The sequence below is a fragment of the Helicoverpa zea genome, chromosome 30 (genome assembly GCF_022581195.2).
Source record: "Helicoverpa zea isolate HzStark_Cry1AcR chromosome 30, ilHelZeax1.1, whole genome shotgun sequence".
NCBI classification, from domain to species: Eukaryota; Metazoa; Arthropoda; class Insecta; order Lepidoptera; family Noctuidae; genus Helicoverpa; species Helicoverpa zea.
In genome coordinates this window covers 3,278,866-3,296,694 of record NC_061481.1, presented here as the reverse complement: position 1 = coordinate 3,296,694, position 17,829 = coordinate 3,278,866, and the positions used below count along the sequence as shown (strand labels likewise).

Below are 17,829 nucleotides of genomic sequence, written 5' to 3'. Positions count from 1 at the left end.
TGTGTTGAGGTCGGCTTCCAGTTTATTGAGTGCTTTTCAGACTTTCTGGCTTCTGACTACCCGTGATAACTCCCAAGGATGTCCCAATGACAGACATTTACATACGTGGAACCCACATTGTGGGTTTCGCAAAACTAATTAAACAAGTAACCAGTACATATTAGCGGCAGTGCCAGACTTTTACTGACAAAAAATCCATCGCGTTCCTTCGTAGGCCTTTTATGTACCAGGGCCGCGGTGACTCTTTCGAACAATCCCGCAGCCCCGGCGGAGCTTGGCCCCATTGTGCCCCGCTGGGGTTGCTGACATCTCTTTGAGGAACCACATACCTTGAATCCAGATATAAGCTGCAGTTTATCGGAGTCCCGTATAGCGTCAAGCACGAGTTGCACATCGGGCGTCAAAGCTCGGACGCGATGGAAGGAAGCTATGAGCGTGACGGGGATTGTGCCGTCCGCGCTCATCTTGCGACGGAGGAAGAAGTCCCGGGCTAAGTTGTCCGGACTGAAGTAGTATTCGCTGTGGATTGGAATGGGTGATATTAGTGGTAAAATAGAGATAATTTAAGACTTTTCAAATAACACTATAATGTTATGTTTCGCCGTAAAGCCCAGGCTCCACCAAAGCTAGCTTGAAGTTTCTTAAGAACCTGTAATAGGTCTATATTAAATAAAAACCTTTCGACTTGAAAGCGTAGCGGAGAATTTGTAAAAAAGCAATAGAAATTATTTGCTCTGTTTATACCACTTCTAAGAAACTTGCTCCTCTTTGGTGGAGACTGTGTCTAAGCTTTTTTATATGATCCTAAAATGTATTTTTGGAATTGCAAATATGTATAATAGCAACCACATAAAATCAATATTTACAAAAATCAGAGCTCGTCTAGAGTCTAGACTGTAATGACGCGCCCACAAGTTTCACAATATGGATGCAAAATACTGTAGTAGAGGGCGTCATATTAGTTTAGACTAGCAATACAAAAGTACGGTGCCGTACTACCTAAAAAAATTTATCTAAATTCAAACAAAAATACAGCAATTTTTACTCACATCTGCTTCTTAATAAGATCCTTTAACGTAGCATGATCAAGTCCAATCCCGTATGGCGCAGCCGTAGCGGCCGCAGCTCCATAGTAGAAGGCCTGCGCCAGTGGAGGCGCCAGCGGAGCCCCGATGGTCGCGAGGCCTCCGAACGGGACCACCACCTGCGCCACCCCGCCCGCTGAGACCCGCAGCTGATGTGGGGGGGAGGGGATGTCAGGATATAAGGCGAGCTTGGTTGCGGTATTTTACTGTATAATATTTGAGCGTCTTCCAAAAAGGAAGTTCGAGTAGGTACATAGTTTTATTCTTTTGTACCAGTAAAATTGTATATTGTGAAACATTTGTACCAGTGAAACTGGAATACCGTCAATCATAAGTACCAGTGACAACGGTATTGAATCAATTGTTACCAAAAACGGGTTCTGAATATTTTAGACTTAATTTCATATTTTTATTAAAATGGTATTTTTCATTGTCGTTTTCAGTGATATAATAATATTTATAATACTATAGTTATAGAAACTAGAAATACTGTATTTTCTATTATGAAAAGGAGTCAAATACTTTCACGACGATTATCTCAAGTTTTTATCTCAAGTTATTAACCGCATTTTTCTTTACATTTTTCTGTTTTATCTTCACAACCAAACTCGCAGTAATAAAAATAATAAAAAATGAATGAAAATAAAATACAAAAAAATGAAAATGAACACCAATGACACACACCAATATTAGTAATTCTAATGCATTCATAAATTAAATCATTAGTTAAATATAAAACTATTCTTAAAAATGCTTGAAAACTTTCAAATCTATTAAAAAAACTATTCATTGACACACTTACTATAAAGAAAGAAAGAAAGAAATAATTTACTAAAATCTAATATGTATGTAAGAAACACAGTGACTTAACATTTCATACTTTACATTGCACAAAGTCGTATAGCATAATGCAATATTAAAAGGAAATACTATTTCATACTGTAAATGTGAATTTCTTCTACAGTGGTTGTATTATTTCAAAACATAGTAAGTGTTTTTTTTATACAGAAGGTAACCAAAACGCCCTTCTCTTCATCACAGCCAAGTTGGCTGACAGCATTGTCACTTCATAAACTAGCCGTTCCCCGCGGTATCACCCGCGCCCGGTGTATTTTTTGCCGCTCTGGTACATGGTGAGCAGTAGCGTCTACCTACACTTGGTATTGGTATACTCATATAAGTTATGCTACCCTGGTACATGGTGAGCAGTTGCATCGAAATTTCGTTATTGGTATACTTTACTAAGGTGAATTATGCTGTCCTAGTACTTTACTTTTGTGGTTCTGCGGCATTCCGTAAGTTGGTTTTTGTCTAATCACTCCCGTCCCGGGAATCTTACTCGCAATTTTTTTTTTCCTTATTTGCTCACCGTTTAGACCCTGGACTACGACAAACATTTTAAAACTAAAATCAGCTCAATCGGCCCAGCCGTTCTCGAGTTTTAGCGAGACTAACGAACAGCAATTCATTTTTATATATATAGATTAATAAAAATTGTTAGTAAATATACAACGTTATTTTTTGTTTATGCGAAACCTGATACACCTATCTGGTATTTTTATGTAAAGAATCTATGTACGAAATTTCAAAACCGTATCATGAAAAATCACAAAGTTATAAGCTTGTTAAGTTACGGGACTGTCCGTAAAAATACATAATCCCCACAAAACGCACACATGCCGCGCAACGCGATAGCACTGTGCGCTCGCGCCCGCTATGAACTCGCCGTGACCTTTGTTGTGCGAGAATAAATACCTATTTGTGGTGTCCAACATTCAAAGTTTTTTAGATAATTTTGGGAAAAAATATAACATGGTGTAAAAACTATTGGAATCGATTCAGTTACTGATTCTGAACAAACTATATTCAGGTTTCGCACAAACAAAAAATAACGTTGTACATACAGAAAATGTTGTCCCATGATTTGTACCACATGAATTGAATGATATATATTTTGAGTACCACGTGACTGTAGGTTAAGTACTGCATGGTTGAAAGCCCACAATGTGTTCTATAGAGGTTGTGTAGGTACTGTTTTGAACTTTTTTTTTGGAAAGCTAAGCGACTTGTGTTTTTTATAAAAAACGCAAAAACACAAAATCAAAGAAATTCTTCTTAAAAAGGCATATTATAATGTTAATGATTATTTCACAGATAAACGCAGATGGCAGCTCTGAAGTGGAACAAAAGTGCTTTATTTTATTTTGTATTTTTCGGTGTTTTAAATTAATAATTGATAAAATTGAATTATATAATTGTAAAATAAATTAATAATAATTAAATTGTATAGACAGCTGTGTTGCTGGGAAGTTTGTTCTTCACCGCTTCTTCTTTCCAGCCATAACACTAGGAAGTGGTGAAAGGGGGGCGTTTTGGGGGTGCTGTCATTCTTGTAAAATCTTGACGTTAAAAAGTGCTAATCGTATTAGCCTATTTTAATAAATGATTTTGACTTTGACTTTATATTTTTTTCTTTTCGTATATATAAAGCAAGCCGCGAAAGCATTATACTATATTTTATGTTGTTATCTGCCTTACTTTTTTTTCATGTCGTAGAAGTTTCAACTATTGTATGTAAATTAAAAAAAAATACTGTTAGATTGCAAAGCCGAGTCGTAAATATTTATAGAAGAAACAATAACAAATTCCACAGGGTTCTTCTAAGCAAAAAACATAGCGCCCTTTAATTTGTATCTAGGTAAACTAAAATATAACTTCTAGCTTGCAATTAACATGTTACCATCGCGTCTACTTCAAATCAAGCAAAATTTACTTACAATTTACTACAGACTTAACCAGTTAAAAAAAATATTAAAGCACTGCATGAAGAATCTCTTAAAATAGTTTTTTTATCTTTTAGAAAACCATGTCAAAATGGCGTTTCACCACTAAATTAAAACTCTATTCAGCTACTATCGTTTACCAGCTGGGGCTTTCAATAATCTATCGATTTGTCTCTAGTAAGTAAATCAACAGATAGGTTATTGAAATCCACAGTCAATCTATCTAAAATAAGCATGAAAAGCAGCCCAGCAATGAATGAAAATAAAAATGGTACTCAAAATGATAAACCAAATGAAATACATTTTCAGGTTTTGGGATCGGGGACATTTTTTTGGTATACACATTCAAACATACAGGGTAGTTTGTTGCATAAGGTTGAAGAAAGCCACGTTTTCTATATGAAACTATACAGGGTTACTGGTAAGTAGACCGCATCCTTTCATGAGGTGATAGTATAGGTCAATACGGACAAATTTGACCCTGGGATACACTGGGCAAAAGTTAACCTGTTTCAAGATAATCGAATTTCAAGATCATTTCGTAAAAAGTCGTCTAGGTACACGTATAAATTTTTATTATTAGTCAAACGTCTCGTTTTTATCGATTTTTGTGTGTTTTTGGATAGAAGATGAATCACTTCATAATAACAAACCATGAAACTGTACAAAACACAGAGGATATTTGTAGCAAACAGCTTTTTATGCTGAATTTCGGATCAAATTTTTGTCAATTACTTTTTTAGTAGCTATTATCTCAAAAATCTTACTCTACATTTTTTGTGCAGAGTATTTAAAAAACATCTACATTTATCTAGCTTTCCAAAAAGCTACAATAGTCAGCATAAAAATGTACATTCTCAAATAAAATTGATACTAACAAACTTAGGAAATCAAATCCGAAATAATGAAAATGAAAAAGAAAGCGTTAATAAAAGTCTAATAAAAAAGGTTTATTTTGTCAATATTTACACAATTTATAGCTCGTTTTCAATGTGTCCTCCTCTATTTCTAACACATACTCTCATCCTACTTCGCAGACCAGTCTTGACCACCCTACTTGTCAATTGGGCCCTTATTTGATTTGCCGCATCAATAATTTTTTCTTGCAGGATTTCTATCGTTGGTATAGGATGGCCGTCTTTGTACACAATTGTTTTCATGTGGCCCCACACATAAAAATCCATTGGTGTCAAATCCGGGCTTCTTGCGGGCCATGGTATGGGGCCTCCTCTTCCAATCCATTTATTCTGATAATTTTGATCCAACCAATCACGTACACCTCTTCGATAATGTGCAGGGCAGCCATCGTGTTGAAACCACATGTTCCTCCTCACACTAAGTGGTAAGTCCTCCATAAGCAACGATAGTTCGTTCGTCAGAAAATGTTCATAAAACTCGCCATTTAAATTATTAGGCATAAAGTATGGTCCGATTAAATAGTTGTCGATAATGCCCATCCACACATTTAAACTGAACCTCCGCTGATAGCCTTTTACTCGCTTTTTATTTGGGTTTCCGTCTGCTTTTGGTGCCCAGTAGTGAGCGTTATGGTAATTGGTTATACCGTCTTTGTCAAATTTGGACTCGTCAGTCCATAAAATTTTTTTTAGAAATTGAGCATTTTCAATATCGGCGTTCATCATAAATCGACAAAAATCCAATCTTCTCAATGGATCTCCTTCCTCAATGGCGTGTACTGGGGTATAATGGTATGGGTAGTCTCCAGCAGTATGCATTGTAAACCATACCTTCCACTGTGAAATTCCCAGACGCTTTGCAACAATATTTGTAGATGTAGTCGGATCTTCAATGAAGTGGCGTCGTATGAAATCTTCATCATCTACGTTAAAACGATTAGGTCTTCCCAAATCTGATGTGCGTCTTCGGAATGTTCCAGTTTCTCTCAGGCGGCGATAAACTGTATCGAACACACTTCGGTCTGGTAAGCGGCGGTCGGGGTAACGCAACGCGTATTCTGCCTGTGCGTTTGTAGAAATTCCTTGGCAAAACCCGTAGCACATGACTATGTCAGCATATTCTTCATTAGAATACATTGCCATGACAAAAGTCTCACAATCCAAATCACAGGAAGATATCAAAGTCCAATATAACAAGCCGAGTCAATAATAAGGAGCAGATACAGGAGTCCGATTTTAAAAGCCAAGTAGTTTTACAAAGATTGCACAGAAATAGCATCTACCACGTACGAATGACAACAATGACATCTAAAAAATCACTTATCTATTCCATTTGTGCAATTGCACTTTCTTTTAATTTTTTCTAAGAACATGCAGTTTCATTATGCTGACTATTGTAGCTTTTTGGAAAGCTAGATAAATGTAGATGTTTTTTAAATACTCTGCACAAAAAATGTAGAGTAAGATTTTTGAGATAATAGCTACTAAAAAAGTAATTGACAAAAATTTGATCAGAAATTCAGCATTAAAAGCTGTTTGTTACAAATATCCTCTGTGTTTTGTACAGTTTCATGGTTTGTTATTATGAAGTGATTCATCTTCTATCCAAAAACACACAAAAATCGACAAAAACGAGACGTTTAACTAATAATAAAAATTTATACGTGTACCTAGACGACTTTTTACGAAATGATCTTGAAATTCGATTATCTTGAAACGGGTTAACTTTTGCCCAGTGTATCCCAGGGTCAAATTTGTCCGTATTGACCTATACTATCACCTCATGAAAGGATGCGGTCTACTTACCAGTAACCCTGTATAATTGTGTTTTTTATTACATCTTAGCTGAGAAGTGTCTATTTATTGAGCTATTGAAGTCAACTTTTTTTACTGAATTTACTTCTTAGGGTCAATTCCCACTGAAAGAGCAGCGGCCGGCAGCGGCCGGCAGCGGCCGTAATTGCAAGGGATTGAGCGCGAGCGCGGCGGGCCGCGCGGCGCCGCACCGCGCCGCGCTCTTACATTTTCCGTGCTCTTCCGGCCGCTGCCGGCCGCTGCTCTTTCAGTGGGAATTGACCCTAGAGAAATAGCTAAATATACTATCTTGTGGAAAGTGAACCTGTGATAGATGTTTTATTTCACGAAAGCAGGTGAGCCATATTAATTGTATGTTTAGATGTAGAATTCTTCTAGAGAAGAAGAAAGAAGCATATTGCGTTTGTATGACTTGACGTACGATTCGACCATTACTGAGCACTCCCGAGCTTTACGCATACAAAGACAATATGCGTTTACACTAACACACACAAGTATGAAACACCCGCTTTCCGTTAAATATAACATCTATACAAAGTTCCCTATTAATTTTGCGTGAATTTCTCCACCTTCCAGCGTGAGATCACCCTGTATAATGTCAAATATGTATACCAAGGACAGGACGCGCACAGCTTAAACGTGCCCTGCCCTCACACAGTACAATACATAAACACAATTGTTATTAAAACACACAGTTTAGTAGATGGTGCTAGTAGTTTTTATATAAAAAAGTTTATTATTTAAATTGTAAGAACTTTTGGTGTTATACATAGATATAAAAAAATATTTTGAGGTATATTATTGACGAGAATAAGAGCACACTTCATATAGGTAATCCTGTGGTTCAAGATCGCGAAGAAAGTAGTGGGACAATCGGCGCGTGAGTACAACCGCGCTCAGAAATTCTTAGTGTGTCATTAATGGTTTTTTTGTTTCGTATGTTTGAACCTTCAAAAATATACGCAACGCAAATATACAACAGCTGTACGCAACAGTACCCAAAACACACACAACGCGTCACAAGGATGATGTGCCGTTGCAAACACTCGACTAATAGACCTTCTTTTTTTTAACGACCCCTCCCGCTGTGGGTTAGCAGCGATGAGGGAGTGTCAGACTCTTACTGACTAAACACCGTCGTTTTCCGTCGTTTATGTACCAGGGCCGCGGTATCTCGCGCGAATAACCCGCAGCCCTCGACTAATAGACCTTAGAAATGAATATTGCATGCCCCTTAAATTCTTGCCGAACGACCTTAAACCAGCGCGCGACCTGTATTAGTTGTGCTCTTATTCTCATCAATAATCGAATGTTAATTTATATAAAATATCACTATATTTTTTTTCCTTTACCAGTTGATCAACACTTCGACTTACAGGAAGGTTACTCTAGTTTCATTTAATTAAAGGAAGATTATTCCTGTGTGCCTGTTTCTTTAGAAGTCAACTTACCTGAGCCAAATCCGGATGGTGAGGGAAGTCATGAGCGTGATGATACACGTGGTGGTGCGGCGGCAGCGCCGGCAGCGCGGACGCGGGGCGCGGGGCGGAGCGCCGACCGCCGCGTGCTCCTCCGCGGGCTCCGCGAGACCGCGCGGCACCGCGGGACCGCGAGTCCTCGCCGTTTAGGGAAACTGTGTCTGTGAGAATAATTTTGTTGGTTAATTTGGCCATTTGAATATTACAGTGGGTATGTAACTGAAAGGTGAAAGGTTACTGTAGATATATCCTAAAAAAGTACACCTAATTATGTTAATCAATTGTTTAGATAGTGGTTCTAGCTACACTTTGGCACGAGATGACGTTATCTCAATGAGTGATTAAAGCGAAAATAGCTCTGCCTCCCTATCCAGCTTTCACGTCAAAGCTACTGAAGCGATTTAAATGATATTTAGTACACAGATAGACTAAATAGAGTCTCGAGTCAAGAGACGGCACTGGCTACTTTTATCCGAGTGCAGAAAGTGGTTCCCTCGGCACAAGGGCGTAACAGAAATGAGCATCTAGCATTCAAAGAACTTAACTTCAAAAATCGTTTACAATTAAATTTAAAATTAAATGTTTTTCTCAATAAGTAATCAAGAACATCGTAATAACGTTCTCAATAAGACCTACTTACTGTAAAATATTTAGTGTACCCGTATTGCGTAACCCAGCATCTCTATTGTGAAGAGATTAGAGGCCTAAAATACGGGATAATATAAAAACTACTAGCTGTATCTTGCGGTTTCACTTGCATCCTTGTGGGCTAAAAACCTTCACTGTTTTATAGTGTTATGAGACATATAACCGACATAAATCTGAGTGTCAAGTTTTTACCCTATACATGCTTAAATTTTTTGAGAAATCTCTCCGATTTCTCAGGGTTTCCATCACCAGATCCTAGACCTGATGACAATGGAGCCATTTGGAAATAGATCCTTTCAAACCAAACAAATATTGTTAAACGACGAATTGATAATCATCTCTCTATTATTATTAACACGCTATATTAGCTTCACTTGTAACTATGTATGTAAGAAAATCTTGGAATCTTAATATGACCTACTTCCCGGCCTTCGATTAGGATGAAATTTTGCACACGCTCCGAGTTCTGATGACAATATATAACTAGCTAAGAAACGTTACAAAAAGCGTGTTTTTTTTCTTTTGAAGTTTGTTAAGGTTAAAAGGTGAAGGAAAACATCTTGAGGAAACCTGGACTATAAAGTCTGAAATCACCAACCCGCATTGCGCAAGCGTGGTGATTAACGCTCAATCCTTCACTGTGAAAGAGAAGCCAGCAGCCCAGCAGTGAGACAATATGAAGTGGTACATACCATTCTCAGGCCTGGTGGAATGCTGGGGCCCGTGCTTGCCGGGGCGCGCGGCTTTCACGTCGATGTCTAGCGGGACCCACTTGTGCTTGCCCGACTTGCTGCCGCCCTTGCCGGCCCCTGGAAATGGATGGGTGATCATAAGTACGAGTTTATAAGTAAAGATTTAAAGAGTGCAATGTATAGAGTCCAAAGTTAACTTATGTATAATCTAATAAGGCATCGAAGCATTGCTTTTGAGCCTGATAATTTTTAGGGTTTCGTGATATTAACTGCGTCAAGACAGATTGTCGGCTACGGCGGCTGAACTCTCTAAGGAGATCAGCGACTTGCGCAGGACATATTTTTGAGTTCCACAGCATTTGCGTAGTTACGAGCGTACTGTCTTTTCCCTCACTCTTGACAATTCAATATGACCGGTGACCCTGCATCGGTGAGCACGTTGCAGTCGGTCCTGTTTGTGATCTCTCTTCGGTGGTGTCGGATTGTCGTCCCATCGCGCTATGAGAGTGAAAGAATAGTGAGTGCACCTGTGTTCAAGCAAATGCTTGTCCACTGTAATATGTTCTGCACAGCTGGCTGATCTCCTTGAACTTCACGTAAGCATTGTGCTGGTGATATGGTTCCTCTGGCTATTTGAGGAGTTGTTCCAAGAACCCATGGCTATTCAGACACATACCTGAACTCTTTATCAGTGTTTCATGATGCTAGTGTTATGCTACAATATGGTTTCCTTGCTATTTAAAGACCTGTTCCAAGGGACTATAGCTGTTCTTACATACCTGAACTCTTAGCCTTGTCAAGGTGTTTATCATGGTGCCTGTCGTTGTGCTGGTGATTGTGCGTCGTCTCCACCTTCTCGGGCTTGGAAGGCTGCTGATGATGAGGTTCCTCTGGCGGTTTGCGATCCTGTTCCTGGAATTTGACGAGGAGAATATTAAGTTTGTGAACTTTTAAAGGCTTGAAGAAATGGTAAGCTTTTAAATAGTGTAAAAAGCAAGGTTTTCTTGGGGAACATATAAATTATCCGAATGGACTTCTTTTACTTATATTATAAAGAGGTAAATAATACCAATAGAAAGCTAAATCTTTAAATATTTGTTTTTACATGTTTTTCTCAATAAGCAATCAAGAACATTGTAATAACGTTCTCAATAAAACCTACTTACTCTGAAATATTTAGTGTACCCGTATTGCGTAACCCAGTATCTCTATTGTGAAGAGATTAGAGGCCTAAAATACGGGATAATTTATACATACATATTTCTAGGTATCAGTGTGCTAAGCCAGTGCAGTTTGTACAGTCAGCACCAAAAGTCGATGAACAGAATCAACATAACAAAACACCTGTTCACAATAAAATGCCATAAGTTATAGTCGCAACTAGGAAACAAAATAGCCTGTACACCAGAAATTTACAAAAGTCGTTAAACACGAGTATTTCAAAAGTATCTGTGCACTAGTATTCCTAAAGTCGCTGTACACCATCAATCTAAATGTCGCTGAACATCATTGTATCAAAAGTCACTAAACAGCAGTAAATACAAAATTAAGTATATTTTTAATGTTGCCTTGTGTTAATATACTTTTGACGCTTATGTTGTTCAGCTACTTTTGGGACAGTGCTTGCTTGACCTTAATAATGTATGTTAACACGTTAGTATCTATTTCAATACTTATTTACAAAGCAATTATATTTTATTGTCAGTAATCATACTAATCTATGATATGAAATAACATAAACACAACTCTTTTAATTAACGCTTTTAGAAATAACTTCTTCTTTCGGATGAAAAAACATTTCATTCTACCGAAAATGGTCGTATGTCGCTCTGGCGCATAAATAATACTCGTTATGCAGAACGTAATATAATCAATAATCGTGCAAGTGGCAGAATATCTGTTGGGTTTTGGGGTTGGATGTGCTTTGGTGGCCCCGGAGAACTAATCGAGATAGGAGACTTCTGTGACGTTCATGCTACGTAATATGCACATTATACGGTATTATTGTGATATTTATCGATTGATGTATCTCAATAATATAAATAAATAACTATGCACTTACACAACGTTTCAATTACTTCATCATCATCTCAGCCATAAGTACTTAGGAACGGTTTTATTTCAATTAACGATTTATCATTATCTCAGGTTTTAATGTTCCTTTTCTCATTATCACAAAACTGATTAACTATGCCATGTTCCCTCACGAGAGAACACACTTAATTGCAGACCACCAGGTCATTCCTATATTATTTATGTACTAGAATCGATGAAACAAGCATAGAAGAAGTGGTTCAAATAGATTTACGAAATCCCTACATAAGTTATTTATATTTTTTTTGGTTCATTAACAACGTCGACTCTGTATAAGGAACAATTACGATGAACATAAAATGTATCGGCATGTGTGACACTTAAAGATGAACTCAACAAGACAATTATACGTTCCAAATAAAAATACGTTCCATATATCAGTTTTATCACGTTGCATATTACCACCAGTGAAGGTTCAGTATCTACATCTGAATGACCGTCAACATAGACCATGTTGACGAGTCCTGGCTTACGTCGAGGCGACTGACCAAAAAGGAAAAAAAAAATGTAAATATTACTTACCGCATTCCCATTGTGGTGAGCGGGATCAGCATCATGGGGAGGCGGTGTGGAGTGACACCTCGCGCCTCCGGAGACAGCCGCGCCGAGCGTCGGCCAGTCGCCTATGTCTGTGAAATCTGATGCCTGTGGACAAGGAAAATAGAAGGTTTAAAATTGGTTATCATCATCATCTGCTTAGCCGGTTAGTATAGCAGAGAATTGGAAGCGGAGAATATATTGCTCCGATTCTAAAAAACCTGGCAGCAGGGCATGAAGAGGAAAATCATCTGACTAGCCTTTTCTCAAATAGTCATCATGGTAGACTGGATTTCAAAGTCTGACAACTAGTCTACTGGTATGATACTGGTATCCCCATGGTATGATACTGGTCTCGGAATGAGAAGAATGAGAATCGGGACTGAGCAATTTAGCATGTCTTCCAAAACACGGATGAACTCGTGATGACAAGGTCAACTATCCTTGGACCAAACATTCTTTAATCGAAGCCGTATACGCGAAAATAAGGCCATAGTTACGTGAGTAAATTATATTGCTGCAAAAAAAAATCAAACATCATAATCTCGGGGTTGTTTTAGGACATAATGAGGAAGTGCAAATTGGAATACATCATGTCAAAATTACCCATATAGCTACCATTTTCCTCATCACGTCCTACCACGAACCCTTCAAATCTAAAACGCCCATTCACCATATTAGTTTCCATATTTCTTCGTCAGTACCTGTCCATCCTGCTCGACCTTGGCCCAGCTTCTCCGAGGCCTGGACTTCCTCCTGGCTGCCACACCAGCCGTCATAGTATCAGTCAGTATACCCTGAGTTATTGAATCATCTTCGTGGTACAATGCTTGCGTATTTTTCGAAGATTTGAGAATCACTTGAGGAGTTATGAACTTTTACACTAAATAGATCCTTAATGGTTTGAGATTTAAGAACTGCTTGGTTTTGGTCACTTTCGTTTCGATATGTCGAGTATTAACACTTAATTTATTCCTTGAGGAATTATAAAATTAGGCTATCACTTAAATCTGTTTTGAAGGTAGAAAGTTAGTTGTCGTTTTTTGTTTTGGTGTTGCGATGTTACGGTGGCATATACAGAGATTTGCAGACACTGTTACTATTTAGTAGTAGTTTTAACCGACTTCTAATTGTGTTAGTTGTGCTTACTACTCAGTAGAAGAGGCCTAAAGCCACGTATTCACTGGGAAACAATGTTTCAGATACACAGTTTCTGAAACATCACGTAGATGTTTACAGCAACAATGTTTCGGAAATTCTGCCGTCCACATCGTCCACAGAAACAAAATTATATGTTTCTGAAACAAATAATTTTGTTTCAGAAACATATACACACGTATATTTTGTTTCTGAAACAGTGTTTATAAACAATTGTTTCTCAGTGAATACATGGCTTTTGTCCTGCAGTGGGGTAATAAAAGGGCTGATATAGAATTAAGGAAGACGAATAAGATTTCTTATTCCTATCGAGTGAGCTGCAGGTTTCATCACCTAACCATAGCCCTAGTGTGAAAGTATTCTCAAAGCTGGATAGCTACTGTCGTGGTAATACATAGGTAACTGAGTACTGATAATGACCCTCATACATATTTCTAACCTATTCTTACAATTTATGAAACAGTAACGTCCTTCGCAGAGGTGACGTTCACAAATGTGACATTGTAATATTATGTTATATTAAAACAACTGTTTAAATAGTTCAGACATGCAGGCTGTACCCCGCGGTTTTGCACACGTTCCGAGAGAACTACTTCCTGTAACCGGGGAAAATGTAGCCTATGTCCTTTCTAAGGGCTTGCTGCGTCATTATCAACTGCCTAGCCTTTCCCAACTATGTTGATGACGGCTAAGTAGCCTGTACCCTTTTTAAGGCTCTACCTACAGCATCATCAACATCTCCCGAGCCTTTTCCCAACTATTTTGGGGTCGGCTTCCAGTCTAACCGGTTGCAGCTGAGTACCAGTGTGCCACAAGGAACGACTGTTCTTAAGGCTTTGGCTGTGTACCAAATATCAAAATCAGTTCTGTAGTTTAGGCATGAAAGTGCGACAGATAGACAGACAGAGTTGCTTTCGCATTACTAAATACAGTTTCTGATACCAGAAAACAACTGTTCAAATATTATAAATATAGATCAGAAACCATAAAATCGCTTGACATTTTTCAATCAAGGAAACGTTAAAATCAAACCAGTTTTGTGACATTTTAATGTAAGTGGTGAAATATAAATTTGAGGTCAGTTAGCGTGGTGATACTAAAATGTATTATTTAATGTCTTTATCTTAAATTCATTAAAAAAAATTCATTCATTCATTAAAAAAAAAGTCGTGGTGGCCTAGTGGGTAAAAGACCAACCTCTCAAGTATGAGGGCGCGGGTTCGATCCCAGGTCAGGCAAGTACCAATGCAACTTTTCTAAGTTTGTATGTACTTTCTAAGTATATCTTAGACACCATTGACTGTGTTTCGGATGGCACATTAAACTGTAGGTCCCGGCTGTCATTAAACATCCTTGGCAGTCGTTACGGGTAGTCAGAAGCCAGTAAGTCTGACACCAGTCTAACCAAGGGGTATCGGGTTGCCCGGGTAACTGGGTTGAGGAGGTCAGATAGGCAGTCGCTTCTTGTAAAGCACTGGTACTCAGCTGAATCCGGTTAGACTGGAAGCCGACCCCAACATGATTGGGAAAAAGGCTCGGAAGATGATCTTAAATTCATTAACGAGTCAATAAGATTATTTCTTTTAGAAGTCTGATAACTTATCAGCTACCATGGTTAGCAAATGGAGGGTCATGAATAAAGAGGAAGAAGACTACCAAAGAAACGATGAACATTTGATAGTCGATATGGTTAGAAAGAATGTTACTCGTGAGATGACAGGAGATAGAAGAGTACGGAAGAAGGAGACATTTTGTGCCGACCACAAATAATATTGGGATAAGGGCAGAAGGGTGATGATGATGAATATCAAGTGGTTTTCAATGAATCTCTTCTATTTACCGCCATCTCACAATCATCCTCCGAGCTTTTTTCTCAACTATGTTGAGGTCGGCTTAGAGTCTAACCGGATTCAGCTGTGTACCAGTGTTTTACAAGGGGCGACTGCCCAGCTGACCTCCTCAACCCAGTTACCCGGGCAATCCATCACATTATTCTATATGAATTGATAGACACTTGATTAGTCAAATCTAAAGTTGCTGTAAGTCTTAATACTAGACCTCTTTTGAAACGTAACTTTCAAATAATTACAGAATCAATCATTAAATATACAATTAGCGTGTCACTAGTCTTATCAAAGTATCTAAGAGGTTGCTTCACAGCTGGCAAGTTGCAACTTACAAACTGGTTCTTTAACTAATGTTGTAAATGCGAAAGTTTGGTATGTTTGTTCCTCTTTTTAGGCAAAACTACCGAATGGATTTTGATGAAACTTGGCTCTACTATAGCTTGAATAAAATATATGTTTTTTTTTTAATAAGGTTTGGGAAGAAGTTCTCTCGGGAGGCGACTGCAACCGTTGATAGAAGCTAGCTCTAAAACTCCAAGTCGAATGTATTTATTTTGCGTTTGATAGACCAAAAATATTGGGGAAAGTCATTGGTGTTTATATAATCACGCCATGACTTTAAGGAACCGAACAAAATGATATAAAGTACATTGGAGTTCGCGCCAAATATACATACATTACGTATATACGATACGTTATGCATAATATGAATAGACGCTGACATTCGGCGGCTGACAGTCAGTTTGGTTTTAACGCAGCTGTACGTTACGTTAGTAAGAGGTGGACCGAACCGCATGTAACAGCAAGTTTTAAAGCATATTTTAATGATTTATATGCTAGTAGCTAGGTAATGCAATATTTGAATACCAATATAGTAATTATGTGTGTCTCAACAGTTGTACAACTCTCGTTTTCTGTTGCATTACACGAGATAGGTGTGAACGAACTTCTTAGCCTCATTTATTGCGTTAGTTCTGATATTTGCTTAATCCCTACTAATATTATAAATGCGAAAGTAACTCTGTCTGTCTGTCTGTTGATCTTGAGACAGAACATAGGATAGTTTTTATCCAGGACTTTTGAAGAGTTCTCTTTGAAACGCGATATAACCGAACTCTACGCGGGCGAAGCCGCGGGCGGAAGCTAGTAATATTATAAATGCCAAAGTAACTCTGTCTATTGCGCTTTCAAGAAAGAATGAGAAACATAAAAAAATATTTATTAGGTCTGCTTGCATGTTCTAAAAATCCTTATATTTATACCAAATACAGAAGGATAATAACGAACCTAGAATTTCAGCTAACAGCTCAGTATAACTGTAGAATTAATATATACAGTGCAAGTAAATAAGCGTATCTATATCCTGCCCCTTTAGATAATAATGTAGAATCGGTAAATAGGTATGTAAATAAACAAATTCAACAAACAATTTAGGGGAACGCACACAAAGTTTATGTAGAGAGATATGACAAACATAGAGTCGAATAGAAAACCAGCTCTATTAGAAGACTATTAAAATCAATTTAGATACTAAACTGTAATTTATTCGTGACATTTCAAAGACACAGAATAAAACACTTTCACACATTAAATAGATGATTTCAATAACCTAACCGTAGGAGAGTTATTTTGGGATTAGAGATTCACATCATCTCCCCGAGCCTTTTTCCATCTATGTTGGGGTCGGCTTCCAGTCTAACCGTGTGCAGCTGAGTACCAGTGCTTTACAAGGAGCGACTGCCTATCTGACCTCCTCAACCCAGTAACTGGGCAACCCAATACCCCTTGGTTAGACTGGTTTGACATTAGATTGATTTTTGACATAATTTAGATACATGTATGGAGCTGGAGCTGGAGTTAATATCAAACTTGAATCACCAATCGCAAAACAGTGGATCGGTTATTGCACTGAACTTCTCTAATTTAAAACAATCCATGTATGAGCTTGTGAAAAAATTGTTTCTACTACAATAATTACTGAAATTGATGAATTTATAGCTGCAATAATAAAGATGGCATCTAGACATCTAAATATGTAAATTGATACTTCAAAAACAGTAGAAAACCACGCTTTTTTAGATGCACCTATAAATCATTATAAGACTTATCTAACAAGTCCAAACGGCTATGGTATCAGCTCGACAGTACCATATTATTGTATTGTCATCAGAACTACATACAGCTGCCAATTTTCATGACGCTACGATCCTTAGAAGATGGTTAAATTAGTCACCATAGATTAATTTACACATAGTTACATACAGGTCGACCTAATAAAAGCGTGTTAAAGTAAGATGACATCTAGGTAGGTACAAAAGGACCAATTTTTTAATATCAATAAGTTCAGGTACTTGTATGAAAATAATAATAGCGGGATCGATAAAGCATCACTCTTACCCCTCTACACGACATCCAAACATCCATTCACTCACACTTACACAAAAAACATCACAGACACAACACAAATTAAAAACTAACTTTCCAATATTAATTAATACAGACAAGAATTTCACACAAACAACGTGTTGAGACCACCATAAGACCACGACTGTCGAAATCGAAACAGCATAAACAAAATCGCATCACGTGGTGAAAAAGGTTATAACAACCATACAATTGTGTTTGCTACCATAGAGATACCGTTATCACCGTTGAACCAAAAAAGTGATTTAAAAAATCCGCAGTAACAAATATACATACATTTAAAATTAAATAAAAACTAAAAAGAAAGCCCACTGCGTTCTTATTTTCGAAACGTTTAAATTAAAAGCACAT

The 17,829-nt window shown here is 37.8% G+C and overlaps 1 protein-coding gene across 15 annotated transcripts in view; it reads right to left on the bottom strand.

The window, feature by feature from the left end:
- Window positions 1–17,829, bottom strand: part of LOC124644418 (la-related protein 1B-like) — a 103,855-nt gene that overhangs the window by 25,134 nt on the left and 60,892 nt on the right. For 4 of the 15 annotated variants that reach the window (XM_047183750.1, XM_047183749.1, XM_047183754.1 and 1 more), the window contains exons 2-8: window positions 12,754–13,059; window positions 12,035–12,157; window positions 10,198–10,330; window positions 9,419–9,535; window positions 8,052–8,239; window positions 1,050–1,234; window positions 330–519 (exon numbers count right to left, since the gene is read on the bottom strand). In XM_047183750.1, the coding sequence (XP_047039706.1) occupies window positions 330–519; window positions 1,050–1,234; window positions 8,052–8,239; window positions 9,419–9,535; window positions 10,198–10,330; window positions 12,035–12,157; window positions 12,754–12,828 (1,011 nt within the window). In that variant the 5' untranslated portion in view covers window positions 12,829–13,059. Of the gene's footprint in view, window positions 1–329; window positions 520–1,049; window positions 1,235–8,051; window positions 8,240–9,418; window positions 9,536–10,197; window positions 10,331–12,034; window positions 12,158–12,722; window positions 13,060–13,115; window positions 13,208–17,451; window positions 17,494–17,556; window positions 17,652–17,829 lie in introns of those variants that run through there. The other 11 variants (XM_047183745.1, XM_047183746.1, XM_047183748.1 and 8 more) reach the window with 9 other exon arrangements.